Here is a 22788-nt window from a genome sequence, read left to right on the forward strand (position 1 = left end):
CAAAGTCATCGTGTATACTTGCGGGTCGACGTTGCATTCCTGTTCATATCGAAGCCGGCGGAGCCGAGCTATGTAAATACCAGGTCCGGATCGACTCGGGTTTTTCGTTCGATGTGAAAGAGTCTAAAGATAACCGGAGTCTTGAAGAAACCTCAGACCTGTTCAGATGCCTCGGTCTTGGATGAAATGTCCGAACATGGTACGGACATGGTACAGGCCACTCAAACACTTGTCTGTCCCATGTCTATCGAAAAACACTATACTCCAGAACATGCTATGTCTATGGCTGACCTGGATTTGGAAATCATTTAGTTTTACACTGACAGACTGAGCTGTCATCATGAAGACATTGTGACAGTCTGGAGAATTTTCAGAAGGTATAGGGAGGACACACTGTGCACTCACGTCCGTCATTAGCTTCTGTTCTGAGCAAATGCTTTCAATGGGCATCATCCAGTTCAGGCATGTGAATCACATACTGATTCAAAGTCAAGACAAGAGCTGCTCATCAGCTGCTGCCTCATGATGTAGATTTCAGACTTGTCAGCATCATGTGCAGTGTGCTTTTCTAAACGAGCATCTGAACCAGGCTATGACCACAGTTTCAAGACAGTGCAGTTGATGCGATCGTCAAACTGAATGGGCCAAACGTATGTCTCGAAGGTAAATAAATCTCACGAGGTTAATAGTTTTAAAAGCAAGGTCAGACAAGAGGAGATGTTGGCTGATGCCAGTGGACCACATTTTCGCCACAGCAGACAGAGCTCCTGTGGCGAAAATATGCGAGCTGAACTCATATTTGAGCGATATTGACAGGACATCTGTTAAACTGGACAGGGTGAGAATCCCTTTCAGTAAGACGGAGAGCAGCAGCAGCCGGCTTCCCACCAGACTGCCGAACAGATGATGGATGTGTCCTCAGACTGTGGGCTGAAGATGAAACACGCAGACAAGAAGACTGTCACAGTGCCCACACCTTAATGAACCCTTATCCACTGGATCTAACATGTGAATGACTTCCTCTGCCTTAACCCGAATCAACACGTGGCAGAGGAACTTAGTCAGTGTGGAGACGAGACTCATCATAGTTGTAGTCGCGCCACTGCTAAAGCTCCTATGACATGTCTCATTAGAGGAAGACTAAACCAGTTGGTGAATATGTTGTTTTTTCTGGTAAATTACTGTAAGAGTTGGATTTTATTAGTTATTAGAGTGTCTTAATTTCTTTCTTGTTAAATCACTCATAAATGGTGCCATAGTTACAGAGCCGTGGCAAGAAATGTTAAAGTAAGGAAATTCTACCTGAGACAGCTACGTCACTAGGAGGCCTCCAAAATAATATGCTTCCACTTGAAAATTTGAAATAGATTTAACCAAACACTTGACATTTAAGATTTTTTTGATTTTTTGATATTTTTGGAACAAACGAAGAAAGTAATAATGTGGTTTCTAGGTTTGTGTTGCCTTGACTACTCTTCATCTGTGGTTTGAAGGTCTGAGAAATACACTTTCAGATCTCTGAGGCCACATGGCTCACAGTCTGAGGGTCTGATGGGTCTGATCCCAAGGGCCCACGCTGGCAAACAACAATCCCAACGACTTTCACAGTTAGCACCTTAACAACTCCAACCACATACATCATTTTCACAATTACAAACCTCCCGAGTTTGAGAAAGACCATCTACCATGGTCCCACTGAAGATGCTGGAGCGGTGCTTAATTGTTTTAATTTTATCCAATTATTTTTAAATGCTTAACTTTATGGATTCAAAGTTTTTAATATGTTGGTATATTTGTTGCAATGATGTCTTCATCACCTGGAGTCTGCTCAACCAAATATTTTTTGATATTATTATCGAAAATCTTCACTTGTTAAAATTACAAGGCCAACTTGATTTCCTTGTAAGATTCATCATCAACTACAATCATCAACCTAATGGAGTACCGAAAGAGAAAACAAACACAGAAACGGGGAGAACAATCAAATTCCACCCAGAAAGGCCCGAGTCAGATTGAACCCAGGCCTTCAGACCTTGAGAGCCATTGCTCTTATTTTCAGTTTTGCTTGAGTGAGATATTTTTTTTTAAATGTGCAAGGGTAACTGAGCATGAAGCCTCCTCTCAGATAGCTGCATCGAGTCACCACCAGGGGGCACATGCTCAAACTTAAAATATATGTTAAAACTTAACATATATTATGTAGTGAGATCAACTTCACTTAAAGATAGACTTGAAAACATTAGTTGAAACTGATATCTTATCATGTTTCCAAAAATACTAAACATTTTTAGTTCAATGTAAAGTTAAGACTAGGTTGAACTAATTTAAGTTATGGTTTTACATTGTACCACACCTAAATGAGATACGAAGTATTAAGAAGATACGAGGTATTGTAGTTTGATCCAGTAGCAGCACCTTGGTACATGTCCCATTAGAGGGCAAATAAAAGTAAGTAGCGCACAGCTATGAAGAAGACCAAGTGAGGACCATGCAAATAAGCAGAATATTTCATGCTAGGGCCGGTCATAATGACAAAATGGAAAAAGCACACCTTTTACTTTCATTCAGCCAAGCTGCACCATCGTTAAATAGTTGCTGTGCAAGGACCTCCTGGGAAATTAAAAACATATTGTGCCACAATTTCCCTGTGACTCCAAGGGTCCCTGGGGAGAGCACTTTTAAAATTTCTAATAAAGGAGACTTCAAATTACAGAGAGGGGACCTGGCATTAATTAAACTGGGGATTTCAGTGGGGTCAACTTCTCATATTTATCTGTTTATACCCATGGTTTGGTGTTCTGTAAAGACTGCGCCGTGTATTGAGGTCAATGCTCATGGGTAAAACAAACATGTGTACGGTCTCACATATGATACAGAGATGATTTATGTGTTACAATAAACTCATAAGGTGATATTAAAAAAGAAAGAAACAGGCCGGTCTTGAAGATCTGACAGAGTTTGCTCTTCAGTTGCGTTTCATCAAGGGGTCTTTCTCTCTGGACGATGCTGTTTGCTTCGCGATAATCAGGTTTGATTGTCGTCACCACATTCGTCGGATTAACCTTTTAAGAAGCCGTGCAGTGGAATTCTTTTTAACAAGGCTTTTAGCGTGCATCACTGTTAATCTGCAATTATTTCTGAGGTAGCACTGATCACTCTTGAGCTACCTGCTGTTACCCAAACCCTTGAAGAACCAGTTATTCACAGTCCTGCTGCAGGAGACTTCGTTTTAAACCTGCGGCTCATGTGGTTCGCAGCCTTGAACCAACTGGCTAAATTTCAGACAGCTTGGCAGGCAATAAACACGCAAGGATATAGGATGTCGTGTTTCTGTGTACGTAGTCTCTCTGTGTATTCACCTGGAGCAGAACTGTGGGCAGGCATGAGTAATAATATACATAACTGCAAGTTTTAGATTCAGTTTTTTGTCCTGTACGCCAGCCAGACTGCTGATGTCTGATGATGGGGAATGAAGCCAAACTAATTAGTTTGGGCAGTAATGGTTCCAAAGGATGATTCCAATGATTTCTGTGATTTGCTTTACTCAGGTATAAATTTCCCTTGACCACAAGCAAAATAAAAGTACATAAATTCATCGTAATCACAATTTTCAGACTGGCATTTTCCTGCCTCTTCCTTATACGGCTGCCTTCATAATTAACGTACATTTCTCAGCTTACCATTCCTGTTCCTCTGTGACTCTGTTTAAGTGTTTACATTAAACCTTAATGTCATACAGAGCATTGCTGTCAGACAATTCTGCAAAACCCCGATTTACATTCTGTGACATTTTAAAGCTGCTCCAATCAGTATTTTCGTATTAGCAGTGGGACAAATAAATATCTGTAAAATGAAAGGTGACATTTGTGGTGACAGACCCGCTGAGCGCTGACACCGATCTAGGCAGGTCCCCTCAGCTCTAGTTAGTGTTTCAGCTTCCTTTAACCTGCTGTTTTGGTTTCACACCTGAAAACTTGGTTCACCCGCTGTGTTTCAAGCTACAACATTCAGCTTTTTCAGGGAAAAAAAAAAAAAAAAGATCTTGTCAAATGGCACAAGATTATATACTGTGTAATAATTACTACACTGGCAGATCATTTCCCTCAGGAGCCGGAGCAAAACCAGGGATAAAAGGGTGAACACGTCCATGTGGCCAGAAACAGAGTGCTATTGTGTTGGAAATGAACACTACTTGCTTGCTCACTAGTACAACTTTATAAGGTGATAATCAGAATCGGAAAATACTTTAATGCCAGATATAAATGAAAGGAATTTGCCTTGGTGTTTGTTGCATAAAAAATACCAGTAAAACAGAACCGTAAACATATATGTTATAACATAACACCCTCAAATATACAAAATATATTCAACAATTAAAACATATTAAAGGCACCTTGTATCAGGATTTAAGAATTATCTTTGCTGCATCTGTAGTGCTCTCTGTTATCATTTGTTGCTTCTCCTGGATGAAATATTACCGTTTTCAGTATAGTGCAAGTTCACATAAGAGCAAGCTCATAGTCCAGTTCATAGAGAGCACACACTAGTTATTTTGTTTTATAATTTATAGTTTTAAACTAGGTTCACAGTCACAGTAAAATGAACTAGTCTGCGTTTATTTCTTTAGTTTTATTGTATACTTGCACATTTCCACGTAATACCATGGAGGTTGAAACTTGCCGCAAGATATAATTGGATTCAGGATCAGGAGTCAGCAGTATTTCATCCCTAATACACAGAGTAAAATAGTCCGGGGGAAAAAAAACACAACATTTTCTAGAAACACACTACACAACTAGATCAGTTACTCATTTCGTTGTGTCTACATCATCTAAAGATTGTGCATTTCACCCCACACTTCAACTCATTCTGATCCAAAACAAGGGTAACTTCTTTCATTAGCTCACTAAATATTAGCTGCATTGTCACGTTTGCCAAGTCAGCGTTGTGTTGACGAGTGCACTATCCACACTCAATTGGAAAAAAATTGGGGAAAAAAATCATCTGAACATATTCACGTTCACAGTAAATGAGGACTGTTGAACCTATTGCACCTCAAATATCTGCCTAAACTGACTAAATAATTCATTTTAAAATTATCAATAGTCAATATTTGGAGGTGGCTGTAAATGTTGAGGTACTGTGAGACAGTGCATTCACAGATACGCTGTCATTTCCGAACAGTAAGTAGAGTCTTGGAGGAACAAATGGATGTGGAATCCATGTCAATGCACTCAATAGAATAACCTGAGAAGAAGGATGTGGCTACACGTGCCTTGCTTATGGTTCAGTCCATGGTTGCATGACTTTAATTACATTGTCTGTTTGGCAGAGCAGTGGCACATCAATCTTATCTGCTCGGTTGCGTGCAACAATCCCAAAGCTCAACAAAAACCCCTCAGCTGACACATGGCCCACAAACGTACGGCAGGTATTTTGCTTTCTCTTGTCGTTTCAAAGTAAAAGCCCCTTTTGTTTTAATCATTTTAGCATCCCACCTCCTGTCTCCTCTCTCTTATCTGAATTTAATTAAGATCTGTAACGTACTGAAATGATCCCAACAAATACTGAAAATCAAAGTATCCATTTGTTTTAAGTTAACTAAATAAGAAAAGATGAAAACCTCCACGTGCAGTGGTAATAGTACTGTGGCCAATAATAATGAAATGAAATACATCTATAATACCCCTGAGCCTTCTATCAGTATAGCCAACTTAAAGCACGTCCTCTATCCTGAATGAGACTCTTTGTTTGTGTTGGTTAGCATCACAGATTAGGCGTTAACAATGTTTGATCAAACTTAATTGAAGATAAGGCCAGCTTTATCTCCTGCTCAGCAAACAGCAGGGTGTTGAGCCAAGTAGGAGTGATGGATGGTCCCTCCCAGCATCTCTCGTTGTTTGTTTCATCCCTGGCTGTGTTTAAAAATGACCCTTCAAAACGGTACCAAGGGTGGAAACTAGTGTTCTCGGCTGCTCTGAAGGAGGACATGCTTGCCTGGGTAATCCTTTACCATGGTTTTTACAAGGGCCTTTCTTGGCACCAAGGCAACCCTTCAAACATCAATATCAGCACAGTGCTTTCCCCTTTGGGTATGCTCAGTTGATGGCTTTCCAGTCTTGTATGAGGGCTCGCTGGCAGAGATGGAAGCGCCATGGGACTGGCATGGACCGACATTGATTTCTTCATTCCAGCGAACACACTGATGTATCGACTGCTCTGCTGATCGGATATTAGTTGGGATGGGCTGAGGTTTTATCCGCTACCGGTGCCAAGCCGGTACTTTTGAAACGTTGTCAGTGCTTAAACGATGCCCAAACCCGGTGCCTGGAGAATGGAAAACATACAAACTTTGTCTAAGAACATTATCTTTTTATTTTTATGGCATTTTGTGGCGTGCAAGTTGAACAGAATATTAATTTAAATTAAATATAAAATAAAATTCACAACAAACCATCATAATTATCATAATAAAAGCAGAGTCGTGGCAGGCTGACGGTACATTTCTCTGCTTTTAAAAAAAAAATGTTATGCGTCGTCAGATTTTTGATCAGATTCCAGCCATTACCTCCCTTGCACAATATCACATTCAGGCACTTGTTGTAGATTGCTGAGTCTGGGTATTTAAAGGTTCACTTCCGTCCTTGCAGGTGAAAAAAACATCGCGTGTAGCATCGGCAAAGCAAAGGGGGCGGTAATTAAAAATTCAGTGACACCGAAACCTGCGTGGCTTTTTGGTCCGGTTACTACTGTTTGCATCAGCACTGGTGCCATTATGGCGCAGAGAATCTGCACCCATCCCTAGATATTACTGATATTCTGTTTGCCAGCGTTCGGCGGAGCTGACAGACGCTACGCATATGAGACTACGCCGCGAGTCAAAGGCAAATTTCATTTCATGGTTTTCTTTTTCTGTATTTCGGGGAAAAAAATGGACTTAGTTCTCAGTCTGTGAAATGTTACCGGAGTCGGTTTAGAAAGCTAGTCTTGACTCTTCAAGCTCTGATGACAACCAATGGGGATTATGTTGAGGGGGGTGTGAGGGTTTCACTTCTCTGTTGCACTTTTTGTCATTCACTTGAACTGTTGACGTTTAAAAGGTCTACAGACTCTCTGAAGAGCAAAAACTCAGAGAAAGAAAATGCGCGGCGCCGTGGAGTCGCGTGGGCCTCCCCCTCTGTCATCAGCGTGAAGGGTCTCTGATTCGTGGGACTTTGTAATCATAATTCACTCAGCTCGACGGCGTGTCATTGCCGTCTAATGACGGAGTCATGCGAAGCGCAGGCTGCGGCATGGCGCGGCATCTGATGTCTTCAGAGGTATATTTTGCAGCTTGTTGTCACAAGCGCAACCAAAATAAACAAGTTCTGTTTCTGACATCTGTCAATGTGAATTATAGATCTCGAGTAGAGTTGCAAAAGTCACAATTCTTCTTCTGGGTGTACAGCTTTGTTGTTTGTTATAAAAAGTCGTTTTTAGTGCCTGACTCCAACCTGACTGATAACATGCGCTCTAGAGGCAGAATACAAGAGGAAAACACGCTGCAGCAGCTGCTTTTTACCTTCTGGTAATGAAGCTGTGTGTGTCTGGCTGAGGGCTGCATGTGACCTTGTAACGGGAGAAATATTCATGCATACTTGTTGTCCTAATAGTAAAAGATAATTTACTTGTCTGTCTTCCCTCACCTTGAATCAAACAGTTTCATAGTTATTCAAAACACGCCGACTCCTGGGTGTGACAGATGTGTGAAAGGTTCGTACGGCATCGTCTCATTTCTGCCGGTGAAGCTGCTCGTCACGAGGACCATTCACTTTTGCCTTTGTGTCTGCTAAATGCAGTGAAATTGCTTCGAGTTGCATTAATGGATCTCGGCCAGAATTTGAGCAGCCCAGGACAAGGTCAAAGTCGAGCCTAACACCTTTGAAATTGATTTGAGACCGATTCATCCGCATGGAGCAAATGTGTGTTAAAAAATGCATGCCTCTTGATATTTTTATCTCACAAATGTTGAAGCCATATTCACCTGTGATACGGAGGGGAGATCCATCCATCTCAGATATTTATCCACTATGTAAATTCAATTCACGAACGGTTAGAATTAAATTGTTTGCATTGAAAATAAATAAATAATGTTTTCTTGCTGCAGTATTTACAAAATGACGGTTTTTCTTCTAATTTCAAAAGTGTGAAATGAAATAATGTAAGTAGCTGATGACTGCGGTTTATTGTATATATCAAGCCTCTCATAATGAATCATCCAAGGCACAAAAGCAGAAGATTTGCATATTGGCTAGGATTTTGATGAATGTGCAACATCCCTGGAAAAATAAAAATAAATAAATAATTGAATGAACCAAACCAGAGATGTGCACAGCTTAAAATGGAAGGACTCGCGTCGGTGCAAAAAGGCATTCAGATTTGTTTTTATTTACTCTAGTGGTACTTCCACTTAATTCCACTTAAGTCTTTTTCAATAAAGAAACACTACATCATATGCAGGACTGGAGCTGTCAATAAATACTGAAAACAGTGACTCAATAAATACATTCAAATGACAGTGGATGTACCAACGTATTATATTTAAAAAGAAATATATATACTTATTGTTTTTTTCTGCTATGTTAATGTATTTATTTATGTAATATTTAGTATCTCCCCTATTCTTTTCTCCATTGAAACGAAAGGAGATGAAACAAAATAATACCCTCTAAGAAAAAAGAAAAACAGGAAATAAGCAATAGCTAACACTGGCACTGGTTTTCTCTTTCCGTCTCCAACCTGGATGAGCAAATGGAAACAGCTGCGCTCAACCACTCCAGGAACGGATGAAGACTGTACCTGAACAAACAACCTGGGGCGGAGAAAACAACACACATATTAATTTTGAATTTAAACACTCACGTACAGATCCATGGTCAATATTCATAGATAAAGTATTCATAGTTATAAGCAACAGCAAGGAAAATACAAGACGAGCCTACGTCCTGGGTGTGAGGCTGCCGCGCTCAGTGCGAACCCATCTGTTAAATGGTAAAGAAAAAAAAAAGTGGGGCTCCGTGTTTTGTCTTTGGTATCAGAATAAATTTGAGGGATGTGTCATGTTATGAAGTGTGTGACACTGTATTTGTAAGTCAGTAAGTAGAAAGGCCACTAATATAATAGGCTGGTCAGCTGGTCGTCAGACCTGCACAGTTTCAGTGTGCTTTAAGAGTTTACTACTGCTTCCATTTTTGGTTAGCAATTCCTAATAAGGTGGGAATAGATTCACCAAAGTCACAGGGATTTATCCTCTGGGGACCAACAAATAGCTGTATATAGATTATATAAAGATGGACGATGGGACAGCTCCTCAAAAGTGAAGCAAAAGCAAGTAGAGCTCCCCCTGGTGTCCGGCTGTAGTATAGGTCATAAGTTCCACCTCCTCCATGTTAGTGGATGGGATTTGGGCCAATATGATTATGATAATATACTAAAATATGCATTTTTCTTTTCAAGGATGGTTTCTATCATTTTAGGTAGTTAATATAACACTGATGCATGCAAGTGTCAATTTGCTTGGATAAGTTTTAGTTACGTAGTTTACGCTACAGAAACAGGTTGGTGACCACTAGTTGCCATGCCAACCGCTCCATGAGAGTTGTAAAATTATTTTTTTATAAATAAGTACAGTGTATAATCCAACATTTCATTGTAATTTGTGGATGTACTATTAATTAAATGAAAATGTGCGTCTGGTGGAAGTGATCAATATCGCAGCTCTGTGTGGCTCCACTCCTGGAAACATACTACGCAGACTCCACTCTCGCAAGATGGCGCCACCGTGTCCCCGGCAGAATAAATGTGTTTTTAGTAATGGATCCTAAGATCGTAACAATCACCTCCGCCTCCACTACAGCTCAGCCGAGGACACAATGGCACAGACCTACTCTGAGGCTTTGGCTGTAAATAACAACAAACAGCTTCAGTGTGAATAAACTCCAAGGAGATCAAATGCACATTGACAGTCTGGGCTGTAACCACAGGAAGCCTTCCAATATTTTGAGGCCCTATCACAAGCGAGTTCTTTAGCTGACAGTCAGATCCCAAGGAAACGGGGCTGGGGTTTCACGACTGCGGGATCTGCAGAGGCCAGCATCAACTCTTTCTTATCCACGCTGAGCGCTGAGCCCTCTGATGCGCCATATCAAAAGTGCCTGTTATGTTCATAGATTGATGTTCATAGAGAGAAATTAAAATGTAAAAGTGAGGCGGCTCCGTCAACAATCTCTAAAGGTGTCTGGAGCAAATTTAATAACCTTCTTAGCAAGGTGTGAAATTGACCTTCTAAAAATTGTTTTGTAAAACATCTAAGTGATAATGATTGATACAGAATCATGAACTGACAGGTCCTAGAAAATACGTTATTTATTAATTTTTTTTATTTTCCATTTTTGGACCAAAGGCTTGTCCTTGACGTCTGGGGAGCTTCAGATGCTTCCTGGAGGGTGTCCCGTGGTCTCATGATCTCATGATTTGACAGAGCTGGAGTCCACATGCCAAACATCTGGGCAGGTGGCATCCTGCCACTCCGCTAATAGCGAGCCAGATATCTGGCCTGTCTTTGAAGTGCATACAGGGATTACCGTAGTGCTCTGCTCTCTCTCTCTCTCTTAATAACCTGGAATTAAAGGGGCATCAAATCACCTATAATCTTTATCGACCTCCATTGGCGAACAGTAGGTGCTGCAACAACAGCGATAGATCAGCCTGAGGCTCAGACGAGGCGGGGGAAACGCGTGAACTAACCAATGAGAGCGAACGATCCGTTGAAGAAGCGAGGGAAGCTGGAATAATTTCAATGTTTGAGAAGATTCATTTCACCGGAGAGCAGAATAAGAGAGTAATAATAAGAGAGTTTAAAATGCCAGAAATGTCAGCACCTCATTTGCAATCATTAAATCCGTGAAATTAATCATCAGATCTATCAGTCCCCTGCAGTCCTGTAAAAAGAAAGAAATAAATGTACTGTTATTTTGATCAGAGTGAGTCAAGGACAGGGTGAGTGGTCTGATTTATTTTTTCTTTTTTTCCTCCTATGCTGCATTATCTCTTTTTACTCAGCCATTTGAGAGGCCAAGTTATATCGGGTGTGTTTAGGTGTGCAGTTTAAACCTCTGTGTCTGCCAACTTCCTTGGGCTCTGGCGTTAGATCCAGCTTAGTCTAATGGACTGTGAGATCTGCCTTTCACCCAAAACAAGCTCTTTCGCCTGAGCAAAAACACTAATCAGACTTGTTTACTTGAATGATTTATGTAGCATGAAAAACACGAACCCCTGTGCTCATAAATGTTCTACGGCTGAGGGGCGAATATTGTTTCACTGTTTGCGCTCACAGAAAGGAAAGGTTTGGTTAAGTGAGTCAGGAAGTAGGTAAGTAAGTGCACTTATTGCACCATCTTGTGAATAAAGCCAGTGTTGCACATCATTAGGAGTCCCAGGACAATAGGCATGTCAAAACATGTATTTATTATCATCACACGTACAAGCCACCATAAATGTTCGTATATGCTCATATATTTTGCTCAATTCCGAATAACTTGTCGCAAAATGACACGAGCTAGCCGCTGATATTTATTTGCTTCGGTATCGCTCTCATATCCCCGAAGAGGACACCATATTTTAAATTGATGAGTCATGTCAAGAGATAGTAGATCCTGCTTTTTACTTTCCCGGAAGTTTCATCAACCCGAACCCGTGGCCCCAATCCAACAGATATCATTTCCCCAGAGCCCCTGGAAAAGAAAAACAACCAAGCAGGTGTCTTGGTTATGATGAATACTAAATAAAAGGCTGGCCAGGGAACTGTGCCGGCGTTTCCTCTGTGGCAGTTGGGTGGGAGTGTGTTGTGTCTTTTGGAGTAGGCGCCAGAGTCTGAGAGAAGCCGAGTGTGGTGTGAGATTGAGGGCTTAGGAAATGAAATCTTGTGTTAATGACTGAGGTGCCTTAATTAAACCTGAATATCTAAATGACTGCAGGAAAACAAAGTCGACAGTCAGACAAATGCCTACGGCGGAGCTGTTGCAGTGCCCGGGGCAGGTTTCTCTTCTGGTATATTCTTATTTGTAACACACAGGGTGAATGATGGGGACTGGGAACTAAATGAGGTGGAGTAGAAAAGTAAAGCACACTTGGTTCATGTATGAAATGTTCTCCTTTGGCATTTTTCACATTACATTAGACTGTACTCTTTCCTTCCGAGACAGTGTCATCAAGCTTTGCGGAGGAATAAATGAAATTTGTGTTTAATAGCGATGATTCCGAATGAACATGTCCGAATTAAACATATTTATTGAGGCACCATCTAGGCTGACTTTTAACGCAGATAAATGGATAATGGTAACCACTGTTCCCTAGAGAGCACAATTAATTCTGTTCGACTTTTAAGGTCAAGAATTACTTACCTGTTTTGGATGGACCCAGGCACAAGCTCCGGCTGCAGGAAATGATTCATCTCAATTACACATAAAGACTGATTAGGGGCCTGTCTCGCTGTGGTGATCCACATAAATTATCCCCATTATGACAGTAGTTTCTAATCACATTTGGAAATCGGCACCTTTATGGGCCTGCGGCTGCGATGTTAGTGCAGCCTGTGCTCGCAGGAAGCTTTCACGTCTCTGAGAGTGCTGAATGTAGTGGACTGCTCTGTTTGGGAGTTGCTGCTGCATTGTGCTGGAGAGCCTGTCCATTTTCAACCGCTTTTTCAAGAGCTTCCGCTCCATTAGCTGAGTATGCTTGGAAATGCAGGGAATAGCATAAAGGGGGTGAGCGGGGGACACTGAATGCACTGTTCTAGTTGAGGTGCTCAAACTTATTTTTCATGCTCTGTCAGAAGGAGTGAGAGAGGGGGCAGCAAAGGATGAGACGAGATTAGTCAGAACTCCTACACTAATAACGGCGGGTTTATGTTATCGTTTTAACGTACGGCGTTTAGTTAAATGGCACGGCAAAACGTGGAGGAAAGCTACGTCGTAATGGAAACATCTGATCGTGAACCCCGGTGGGTCAGCTTGAAATTCATTCAGAGAAGGCTCTAATTTATTGTCATCTAGCCTTCGTTACAGGGGAATTATAAAACATGTTTTTATACCCGGCCGCATGATAACAGTTTTCTGATTGCACTGTATTTACCTCACTTGAATGACTGTATTAAACCTCCATTGAGACCTCACCGTTCAGTTGTGTAATGACGGCTGGAATTGATACACAATGACTGTAATGTGTTGAATGGCAATCTAGAGCTGCTTCCCTGGTGCCCTGTTTAGAGGCGGCCGTTGAGATGGAGGTTAATGGTGCAAAGCCTGCGCGCCTCACATACCACTGCACCGTTTGGGCATCATGCCTGAGCCTCTCCTCTGTTTACTCAAACTGTTGTTCTCTCATATATATCCGAAGGGGAGGGGGGGGGGGGGGGGGGGGGGGGTTATGATAGAGCCACATTTGTATTAGTCCCAGCTGCATGTATGTAGAGATCTCCAAGCTCTGACGCGTGATAAAAATAATCCGTCTGACATTTGATTGAGGATTATTTACGAGTTATGCAGCTTAACCATGGCGCAGGAGAAGAAGAAAGGTTTAGCAATGACTTCTTATCGCTGCTTGTCAGTGTCTCAGACATGTTCGCTGACTTAACAAATCGCTATCATTTTTCTCTCCTAATCTTGAGCCAAATATGTTCAGAATGTCTGCAACCTTGCTGCTAGCCTCGTCGGGGTCTTCTGGAGGCTCCTGGTTTTTGCGAGGTTTTTGTCGCAGCGTTGGGGTCTCCTATCATGGTCCGAGGGCGCCATGGTGTGAGAGGGATGTTTGTGTTGGCTTTTAAGTAAAACACGGAGCAAACACTCGATTAGATGCATGTATCAATGCAATATCTTTGCAATGTGTTCCATCTCACATTATCTACATTTTATTAGTCTCTGTATTATAGTGCATCGTGGTGACATGTCTCTTCCACGCTATCATCCTGAATTCTGATGAATTGTACCAGTGTACAAAAACAAAGCTGCTAAGAACATGTTTCCAGTCCTCCTGCACTAAAAGAACAGTCTGCACTTTGTAAAAGTGAAGTAAAGAAATGTTGGGACACCAGAGGCTAAGTTTGACAGCTGTACGTTAATTAACTGAAAAGAACAAAACAAGTTAAAGGGTAGTTTTCTGCTGTTCTTGTCTTCTGAATTTCTTTCTTTTTTTTCATGAGCTGTTTGGACGGTTCTATAAACCAGTGGTTCCCAACCAATTTTCCTTGGAGCGCCCCCTACTTGTATCTAAGAAAAGTGTTACAGGTCAACTTGGAGGCAGAAACAAAAGTTTGGTATATTGTCACCATTTGTTCAATATTAATATATATGCAGCTATATTTTATTGGAGGTGATAACTCAGAGCTCAGTTTTTCCCAAGTTATCTTGAATGCAGCATCAGCTGTAGCTGGATCTCAACCAAGCTTTCCATGACCCTACTCCTGAATGACTGGTGATGTTAGTTTCCCACATAAACATTTATTTTTTCTAAACGGTGGTCCTTTTTTTTTTATTCGCAATCAAACGCCACATGCCGTAGATGTGGAATACTAATATATTGTACATGAAGGGATACACAAGCAGTACTGGTTAAAAACTGGTGAAACGGGTGAAAACTGATGATGAGCTCAGATCAGACGAGTTTTGGGTGCACCCCCTGTGATCTCTGGCATGACAGTGGCAAACAGTGGCTTCACAGAGTAAAGTTTTGTGTAAGAACACAAACAGAATTCTCGAGTGCAAGGCCAAACGCAAGAAACGGGACGCGGCAAAAAATGTGGTGGCTGGCTTTGTGCCCGGCACTTAAGGGCCACAGAGTAAATTGTGTTTTATTTTTTGAAGACTCATCCCTTACATTCTTCGCTCTTCTTGTGTTTAGAAGGAGAAGAGGACGCGCTTTCACGCAGTCCTGCAACGCACTGCTTCCTGCTTACAGCAACTGTTTTGGGAGAACTAGGTGATTTCCCTGAGGAAATTTAAAGTCAGATATGTGACTGTACCCTCTGACCACCAGAAGATCACTCTGCTGCAGGTGACTTGTGTTGGTTAAATGGGACTTTTTTTTCAATCAAAACCTAAGAGCCTGGAGAATTATGGAATACGTTACTAATAATTATGCAATACAATGGATATGATGTTATGTGATATGATGCAGTTTGGTGGTACGTTAGGCACTTGAATGTTGAACTGGATCTCAACATTCTCTATGTTGGTCTGGTCTTGATAATGCTAAATAACGGGGTGAAAGGGGAAGATTTCTTTCTTGTTTTTTTTGTGTTACCTTGACTGGCAGCTCTCATGCCGTTGTTTCCAAAAATAAAAACTTAGAAATATCATGTAAATACTCAGTGTATGTCACATTGTGATTCAAGCCTCTCTGCTGGGAAGCTGTAATGAAGCCATTAAATCAAGAAACACTCTGTGTCAACCTTAAACCTTCATGAGCCGGCCTTAATGGTTTTCAGCTGCCAATCAGTGCTCTGGCATATTCCACCACCCTGCGTAAATGAATTCAAATCCTCCTTCCCTGCACTCAGAGAGCCACCCGATGACACGCAGCCTGCCTGGAAATGGATGTCCTCCGGAGCCACTGGAGTGATTCCTGTGGTTTATTTAAAAGGAAAAGTTGGGACTGTCAGATCACAGTCATAAAGAGGGTGTTTAAGGGTTTAGCCCACTAGGGTTTATGAATTACATGGCAAGGGGTTGGTCTCTTAATGCATTTAGCATGGAGAGACGGAGAATGAAACAAGGCACTTGGGGAGAAAAACACTGGCAAAAGACACAAAATGAATTGGCATTTAAGGCCGTTATGTTGTAACGGGCGAGATGGAGGGTATGCAAATGACATAAAGGCAGGCGTCTTCCGCAGTATTTATGACACCGCTGTTCATGAAAGCTGCATCTTAAAGCATTTATACTTACACTGTGAAGTCAATTAGAGAGTTTATCGAAGTAGACCGTGCATTTAAAGCACAGTCGCAGCTCTTTGGTTTGAACAAGAAAGATCTACAAAAAATATTTACAGAGAATGGGAGACACATGAGAAAGTGTAGCTTTACTGTACGTGCTCCGGCGTGGAGGAGGGATTACCATTCAATAATGTCTCTTACGCAGAGTTGACAGAAGCAAAGAAACCAGAGCGAAAGTGACACCGTTTGACTGCTCTGTTAAGTGTGAATCGTGTACAGTGCACACAGCAGACTGGCAGCTTCATTCCATGTAGGACTGATCGTGTGAGTTAGCTGGCGGTAACTGGATTAAACTCATGTTTATTTAGGAATATTTGCCATAAAAGAGACATGTTAGTGGGAACGCTAAACATTTCGCCCGTGAGGTCTCTCCGTAAAAACTCGTTAACTCGCTATTTTATCTCCAGGCTTTCAGTTCACTTACTTATATTAATTAACTCACAGCCCCTAAAGCAGAACGCAGTCCTCTTGTGCCAGATGGTAGATCATCTTTAAATGCTTGAATTACTAATGTGTGCTAAATACAGAGTGCTAAATGCAGGACAACACTGGCGCTGATATTAGTGTGAAAAGTTCAGGTTCATGAAAGAACCTGTGTTGTCAGATCTAAGCAACAGGGTAAGGATCAATTTTCCCATCGCCGTCTAAAAGACTGTTGCGCAGATATCGCTTCAGACCTCCAAATGACAACAGTGGAAACAATTCTGCATGAAGTGCTGCAGTAATTAGCTCTCGAGTTGCTCCGTGGAACACAATACCTCTTTTGATCTGGTGTGTAACTACCATGCCGCTGCTCGGTTTCAGCTTGTCAACAGCGGTGCCAAGTCCCCTCTTGGGATCTGCCCACAGTCGGTCCTGTTACTTTTGCTAAATTTGGTGCGAGATATAACAAGAGAAAAATGCTCCATCAATCACGCTGGAGATGTAGAAAGCGGGAGCTGAGAAATAAACCGAAGCTGGAAGCTCTGCCAGCAGCCATTTCCTGCGCGAGATGATGGGAAAAACTTCCCCGCGCTCTCCGGGGGATTTCATTTGTGAACACACCGGTGTGTCCTCTAGAGCCTAAAGTTTTAAGAGTGCGACTCGGGCAACCTGGTCAGGCTGTTTCAAGCATTTCTGAAGTGAAATCCTCCTTCGCCTCTGCTACTCGCTCCATCAGATAAAGACTGCCAGTTGAGGCTTAAGTGTGTCAATGAACCCGAGTGGGGGTGGGGGAATCAATGATAAGTGCAGCTTACCTCCTCAACTGCTCGGCGCCAGCCAAGTGGAGATTAAACCATTTCAGCCTAATAGCACATGTCAGTCAAAAGTCACACTTGAATACTTGGACTGTCTCTCCCTGGGTGCCCGCACCCACATTTTGCCCACTCCCATTTTCTGATCTCACCAGCTGAAAAAAAAAACAAAAACGCTGCAATTTAGAATTGTAGAAGCAGCAATAAGAACAAACTGAAAAGCATGTGTACCACATCCCCAGCTTGAGATCTGTAATTATCAGCCAATTTCTCTGAATCCGCAACCAAGACTCACTTTGAAGGTAATTTATTTGTACTGCGCCGAAAAAAACACACACTCAGTACAAACTAGCATACGCTAACACTCAGATCAAAGGCCCTGAGGTTTATGCAGCATAAAGCGCAGCTGCACTCCTAAACGGCAGCTTTTGTAAATGGCCCTCATTTCTTGCTCTAATCACTGTTGTGGACATCGCAAAATTGCCCACTGTTCGCAGGAATTACTGGACCGAACCCCTTAACCGTGTCTTTGATTTGTTGTTCCGCCGTCTCAGATGTGGATGCACCCTGTGGTCTGTAAATGAGAGCTTGTGTTGTTCCGCCGGTCTCCCTTATTTAGACATCACAGCACTCATTAGGCGGATCAAGTTGATATCAAAGTCAGAAGACAGGCTTCTGCGTTTCTGAGGAGCGTGTCCCTTTCATGATACGTTCCACTGTTATCTCGCTGATATGTCTGCGCCGTCTGTTGACCTCTCCGCCGTGTGATTTCCCCCATCTTTAATACATTCATCACCGGTTTCTTTTTTACTTTTTTCTTCTTTTTTTTTTTGATGATGATTTTGGGCAAAATGAAGCCAACAGATGAATTTTCTGCACTCAAGAAAAATGTATTATAAATGTGGATCGCTCACTTGGGGGGGGGTTAGCTGTGCTTACAAGATAGTTGTTGTCGAAGGCGTCATCGTTACCGGCAGGGCTCATAATTATTTCTTCATCATCCCTTCAATTTCACACAAGTAGACGAGAGCAGCCTTCTCATTTCTAGCTGGGGATCATCCTTTTAGGCGGATGTGGTGAGCATTTTTATCAGGCGCAGCTACACATTTATACTGAGATAAGATGAGGTGTAGCATTATTGAACCCATGTCAGGGAAATTGGGGAGGAAATGCACAACAGGGGTTAACATCAAGATATGAGAAATCACCATGTGGCCATTAATAAATCACAAGTATTTTTAGGGTAAAAAAACAACAACAACAACAAACAGAAAAAGATTATGTGAGAAAAAGACTGTGCTGTGGAAATAAAAGCATCCATCTTTTTAGTTTAGTCGGTACAAATGTGCAAATGCTAATTATCTGTGTGTGTAAAAAAAAAAGCTTGTATATACAAAATGAATACAAATATCAGCAATATTTGTGGTGAGAACAACTGGAAAAAAAAAAAAAAAAAAATATATATATATATATATATATATATATATATATACATAAAAAGGTGCCAGGATACGGCTTGCATTTTTTTGTTGGTTTTGACATTAGAACACAAATTAAATGACTTTAGAGATTTCAAAATATCCCCCTCACACTGCAGAGGACGTACGAGAACACGCAAAGTTAAAACAACCACATCATTTTAATGAAGTGTGTAGAGCAGTGTAGTGTTAATATGATAAATGTAGTGGGATTGCACAAAGAAAAACACACCACTTAATTCATCCCGTATACTTTTGCTCGTGCCCCTCGCTTCGGAAAGACCAGAGAAGATACACTATGTTCCACTCTCTTTAAATGCAGAGTCTCACTCTTGCTCGAGCCCAACACACACACACACACACACACACACACACACACATACACACACACACACACATACGCTGCTTTGACGTGCAGAGAAACCCAAAGCTGGACTCCTGCCATAGCTGGTTATCGTGGCTAAGCTCTGATTGTACCATCACTGTTCAGTGGAGGGATTTAGCAAATGCTTTACTGAGTAGTTTTTTTCTGCAACAAACTACTGCCCGAATCGAACTTTAATCAGAATCAGGAACTATTAGGTTACGCGGTTTGTTAGTGTTTGTGCCTGTGTGCTGCTGAACGTGTGGCGCATCCTGTATTTCTGTATTTCTGTAGTTGGGTGGTGGAGCTACAGTATCCTTCTGTTAGCATGTGGATCACGGATGGTCCCTTTAAAACTCAGAGGAGATAACAGTTAAATGACGTGTAAGATGGATATATTCTGCAGTGCAGCCGTTTAGATGAGAGGTATAAACAAAGAGATGTGTCCCACAGAGACAGCTCCTCTGATAGGTGGTGGTGTGATAGCTCATTCAAAGCAGCCTCTCTGTTACTGTCTTTTGTTTCCTTTTGAGGAAAGATTAGAGAATCTCTTATGCCATTTGATATTTCACTGGGACTCTGGTTCTATAGGGCTGCATTGTGCAGGGTTTGCGTAGTGGGTGTGGGAAATAGATTCAAATACAGCTTATCGCAGTCCGTGAGGGACTGAGCCAGCCGGCTGTATCCAGAGGTTTCTGGGTAATATTCAGCAACATGTGCCGGCAGAGACTTGTTTATTTTTTATCTCCGCCTTCATTTCGTTTCACCGCCACTATGAGCTTGTCACATCCCTCACGTGGAATTTGTCGTGTTTGCCGTGATGTTCATGATATGAATGTATTCTCCCCCAGGTTTACACCAGATATGGGAAATGCTACACTTTTAATGGCAACAAGACTACATCCAGGAAAACCAAGCAGGGCGGAATGGGAAATGGGCTGGAGATCATGTTGGATATCCAGCAGGATGAGTATCTGCCCATCTGGAGAGAGACAAGTAAGCCTAAAAACTATTTGTCCGTCATAATCATAGCATGGTGCAGCATGACATGCCTCCGCTGTTGCTTGAATCAAAAACAACCTCCATCCATTTCTCGAGGTCACACACTGTAAATAACACAATAAGTAAAGTATTGCAGTGTACAAAAGGGAAATCCTCAGCAAAGTCCACTGCCTCACATCTGTGCTTGCATTGCAGATGTCACACACTATTAATCCCTCCTGGATATTTTTCAAACATGACTGAAATACGGTGTGCGGTTAACATCAAACTGAGCCGAAGCTGTCAGATGAGGCCGTCCTCTGAAATTCCTGTGTGCTCTCTCCCCTTGCCATGTTCTGCTCTCGTGCTCCCTTTCATCCTGATGAGAAGATGAGACGTCCCTGGAGGCCGGCATCCGAGTTCAGATCCACAGTCAAGACGAGCCTCCCTACATCCACCAGCTGGGCTTCGGCGTCTCTCCGGGCTTCCAGACCTTTGTTTCATGTCAGGAGCAGAGGGTAGGTCTTCTTCATCTCTGCACAACGTGCCTGACCCCCTCCCCATCCCATCCCACCCCACCCCCCTCATATTACTGCTACCCCTGCCACCGTTCGCCTCTGGTACCACAGACTGGGGGTCTAATAAATCTTTTTGTGCTTAGCTGACCTACCTGCCCCAGCCCTGGGGGAACTGCCGCTCCACCAGCAAAGAGAAGTTCCCAGGATACGACACCTACAGCATCAGCGCCTGTCGCCTGCTCTGCGAGACCAACGAGGTCCTACAAGTGTGCAAGTGCAGGATGGTGCACATGCCTGGTAGGTTCATCCCTCACACTGTCTGCACACAGGGTACGGCCGGTGTCAGGGAGGATCTGTGCGCATGGTTTACAAATGCGCACGATTTATTCATGCATTTTCTCAAATAAGCTTATAGCTTTGACTTAAAGTGAAAAGCTGGAACTTAGCACTGGACGGCTCTGAGGCATAAAGACGAAATGGTTTGTTTTGTGCCAACATCAAGGTCAGGCTTTCATTGGAGAATTTGAGAAAATAAATAAATAAAATAAACAACTTCAACAAAGTTAATATTGTCAAGTATTTCTCTCCCCTTTGGTCTAGAATAATGGGGGGGGGGGGGGGGGGGGGGGGGCAACAACTAGTCACTAAGTCCAGTTCTTGCACTGTATTTGAAGACCCACTGTGCTAAACAACTCATCATTTCTGAACTACTTGAATCACTGCAGCGCTGATATAATTTGGGCTGCCACATGCCTGACCTTGGTGCTTGATATTTGGAGTGGGATGCTCTTCAGCTGTGCCGACAACTCTCTGACCAATGACACGTCACGCTAAAGTCTCAATGAGTTCTTTTTGCTCATCCATCTCCATCTGTTCTGGGAACTCTTCTCTTGTCCTCCGTCGGCCTTCATTATTTATTATGGCTGCTTGTCATTACTGCTCTCGGGTTGTTCCTGTGCTTTGGTTGGTGAAGGGCCGTATTGGATTATTTGCTCATTTACTTACACGGTGACACATTTCCTGGAACACATGTCTAATTTAAACTCGGTCACGGAGCACAGAATAAGTAAAGGATCTAAATTAAAACAGGAATCAGGAAACATTCTCAAGTAAGGCCCATTGTAGTATAACCAGTCATTGTTGTTAACATTATTCATTTAATTACTAGGGACATTTTATACCATTAATAAAGAGACAAACTGAGTATTTCTTGTCGATAACAAGAGCCACATCCTTAGGCTAATCCTTAAGCTAAGCTGCTTTGAACTCAGCTATAATGCACTGATGTACAGCTGTAATTTTTGCCATGTTCACCATCCTTGTTTAGCATCTTAATATTTAATAGTTAGAACAAAACACAAAGCAAAGCTGAGGTCGATGGGTATTTCATTATGATTTAACTGCATTTCATTTGTCCCTCGGGACCTTATGATGACACGATGTAACCACAACAGTTATTACAGTTCATTAACATCAATCTATTGAAACTCTTTCTTTCAAATCTCTAATGTGAACCTCTCGGTGGTTCTAGAGGAGAGGTCAGAGAACAAAGCCTGTAGGACGCATCCTTTGGAGACCGTGGATGTGCTCATGGAAATAAAGTAATAAACTAAAGGTGCTGATACGTGATAAGATGTATCCGTTAGGTCGATAATCTTTCAGTGTGACTGCTGTTTGCGGCATTTCCGCCATTTAAAGCGTTTCTCTCCTGAGTATGTGGCAGAGATGAGTGTGACAAACACAAAAGTGAGATGTTTGGACTTACTCAGCCTGTGCGTCATTGTGGCTGGAGTGCAGGAAGTCAAAGAGCTGAGTCACTGAATGCAGCCTGTTTGACTGATGTGTCTAACAAGAAGGCATGTTTGCTGAGGAGGTTAGCATTTAGAAGTTTAGGCTGGAAACCTGCATTTTAATATTCACATTTTCATATTCACATTTTAATATTCACAGCTAATTGAATGAACTGATTAAGCAAGAAGGAGACATTTGATTTTGAGAGTTTGAATAATTTAACCTCATATTCATGTGATGTAACCAATGTGTTGTATTCTGATTTTTTTTTTGACAGATGAAATCCCATATCTCTGTGCTATAAAATATAAATGTGCTTATCAGGTTACACATTTACATACTGTAGCAGGCACGCATTCCAAATTTCCATTTGCAGGCTGTAATGACTGGACCA

General features: G+C 42.0%; 1 protein-coding gene across 1 annotated transcript in view; it reads left to right on the forward strand.

The window, feature by feature from the left end:
- asic4a (acid-sensing (proton-gated) ion channel family member 4a) overlaps positions 1-22788 on the forward strand; it is an 86496-nt gene that overhangs the window by 48406 nt on the left and 15302 nt on the right. The window contains exons 2-4 of the mRNA XM_047602021.1: positions 19956-20100; positions 20476-20603; positions 20747-20900. Of these exons, the coding sequence (XP_047457977.1) occupies positions 19956-20100; positions 20476-20603; positions 20747-20900 (427 nt within the window). The remainder of the gene's footprint in view (positions 1-19955; positions 20101-20475; positions 20604-20746; positions 20901-22788) is intronic.

The sequence above is a fragment of the Mugil cephalus genome, chromosome 12 (genome assembly GCF_022458985.1).
Source record: "Mugil cephalus isolate CIBA_MC_2020 chromosome 12, CIBA_Mcephalus_1.1, whole genome shotgun sequence".
Taxonomy (NCBI): domain Eukaryota; kingdom Metazoa; phylum Chordata; class Actinopteri; order Mugiliformes; family Mugilidae; genus Mugil; species Mugil cephalus.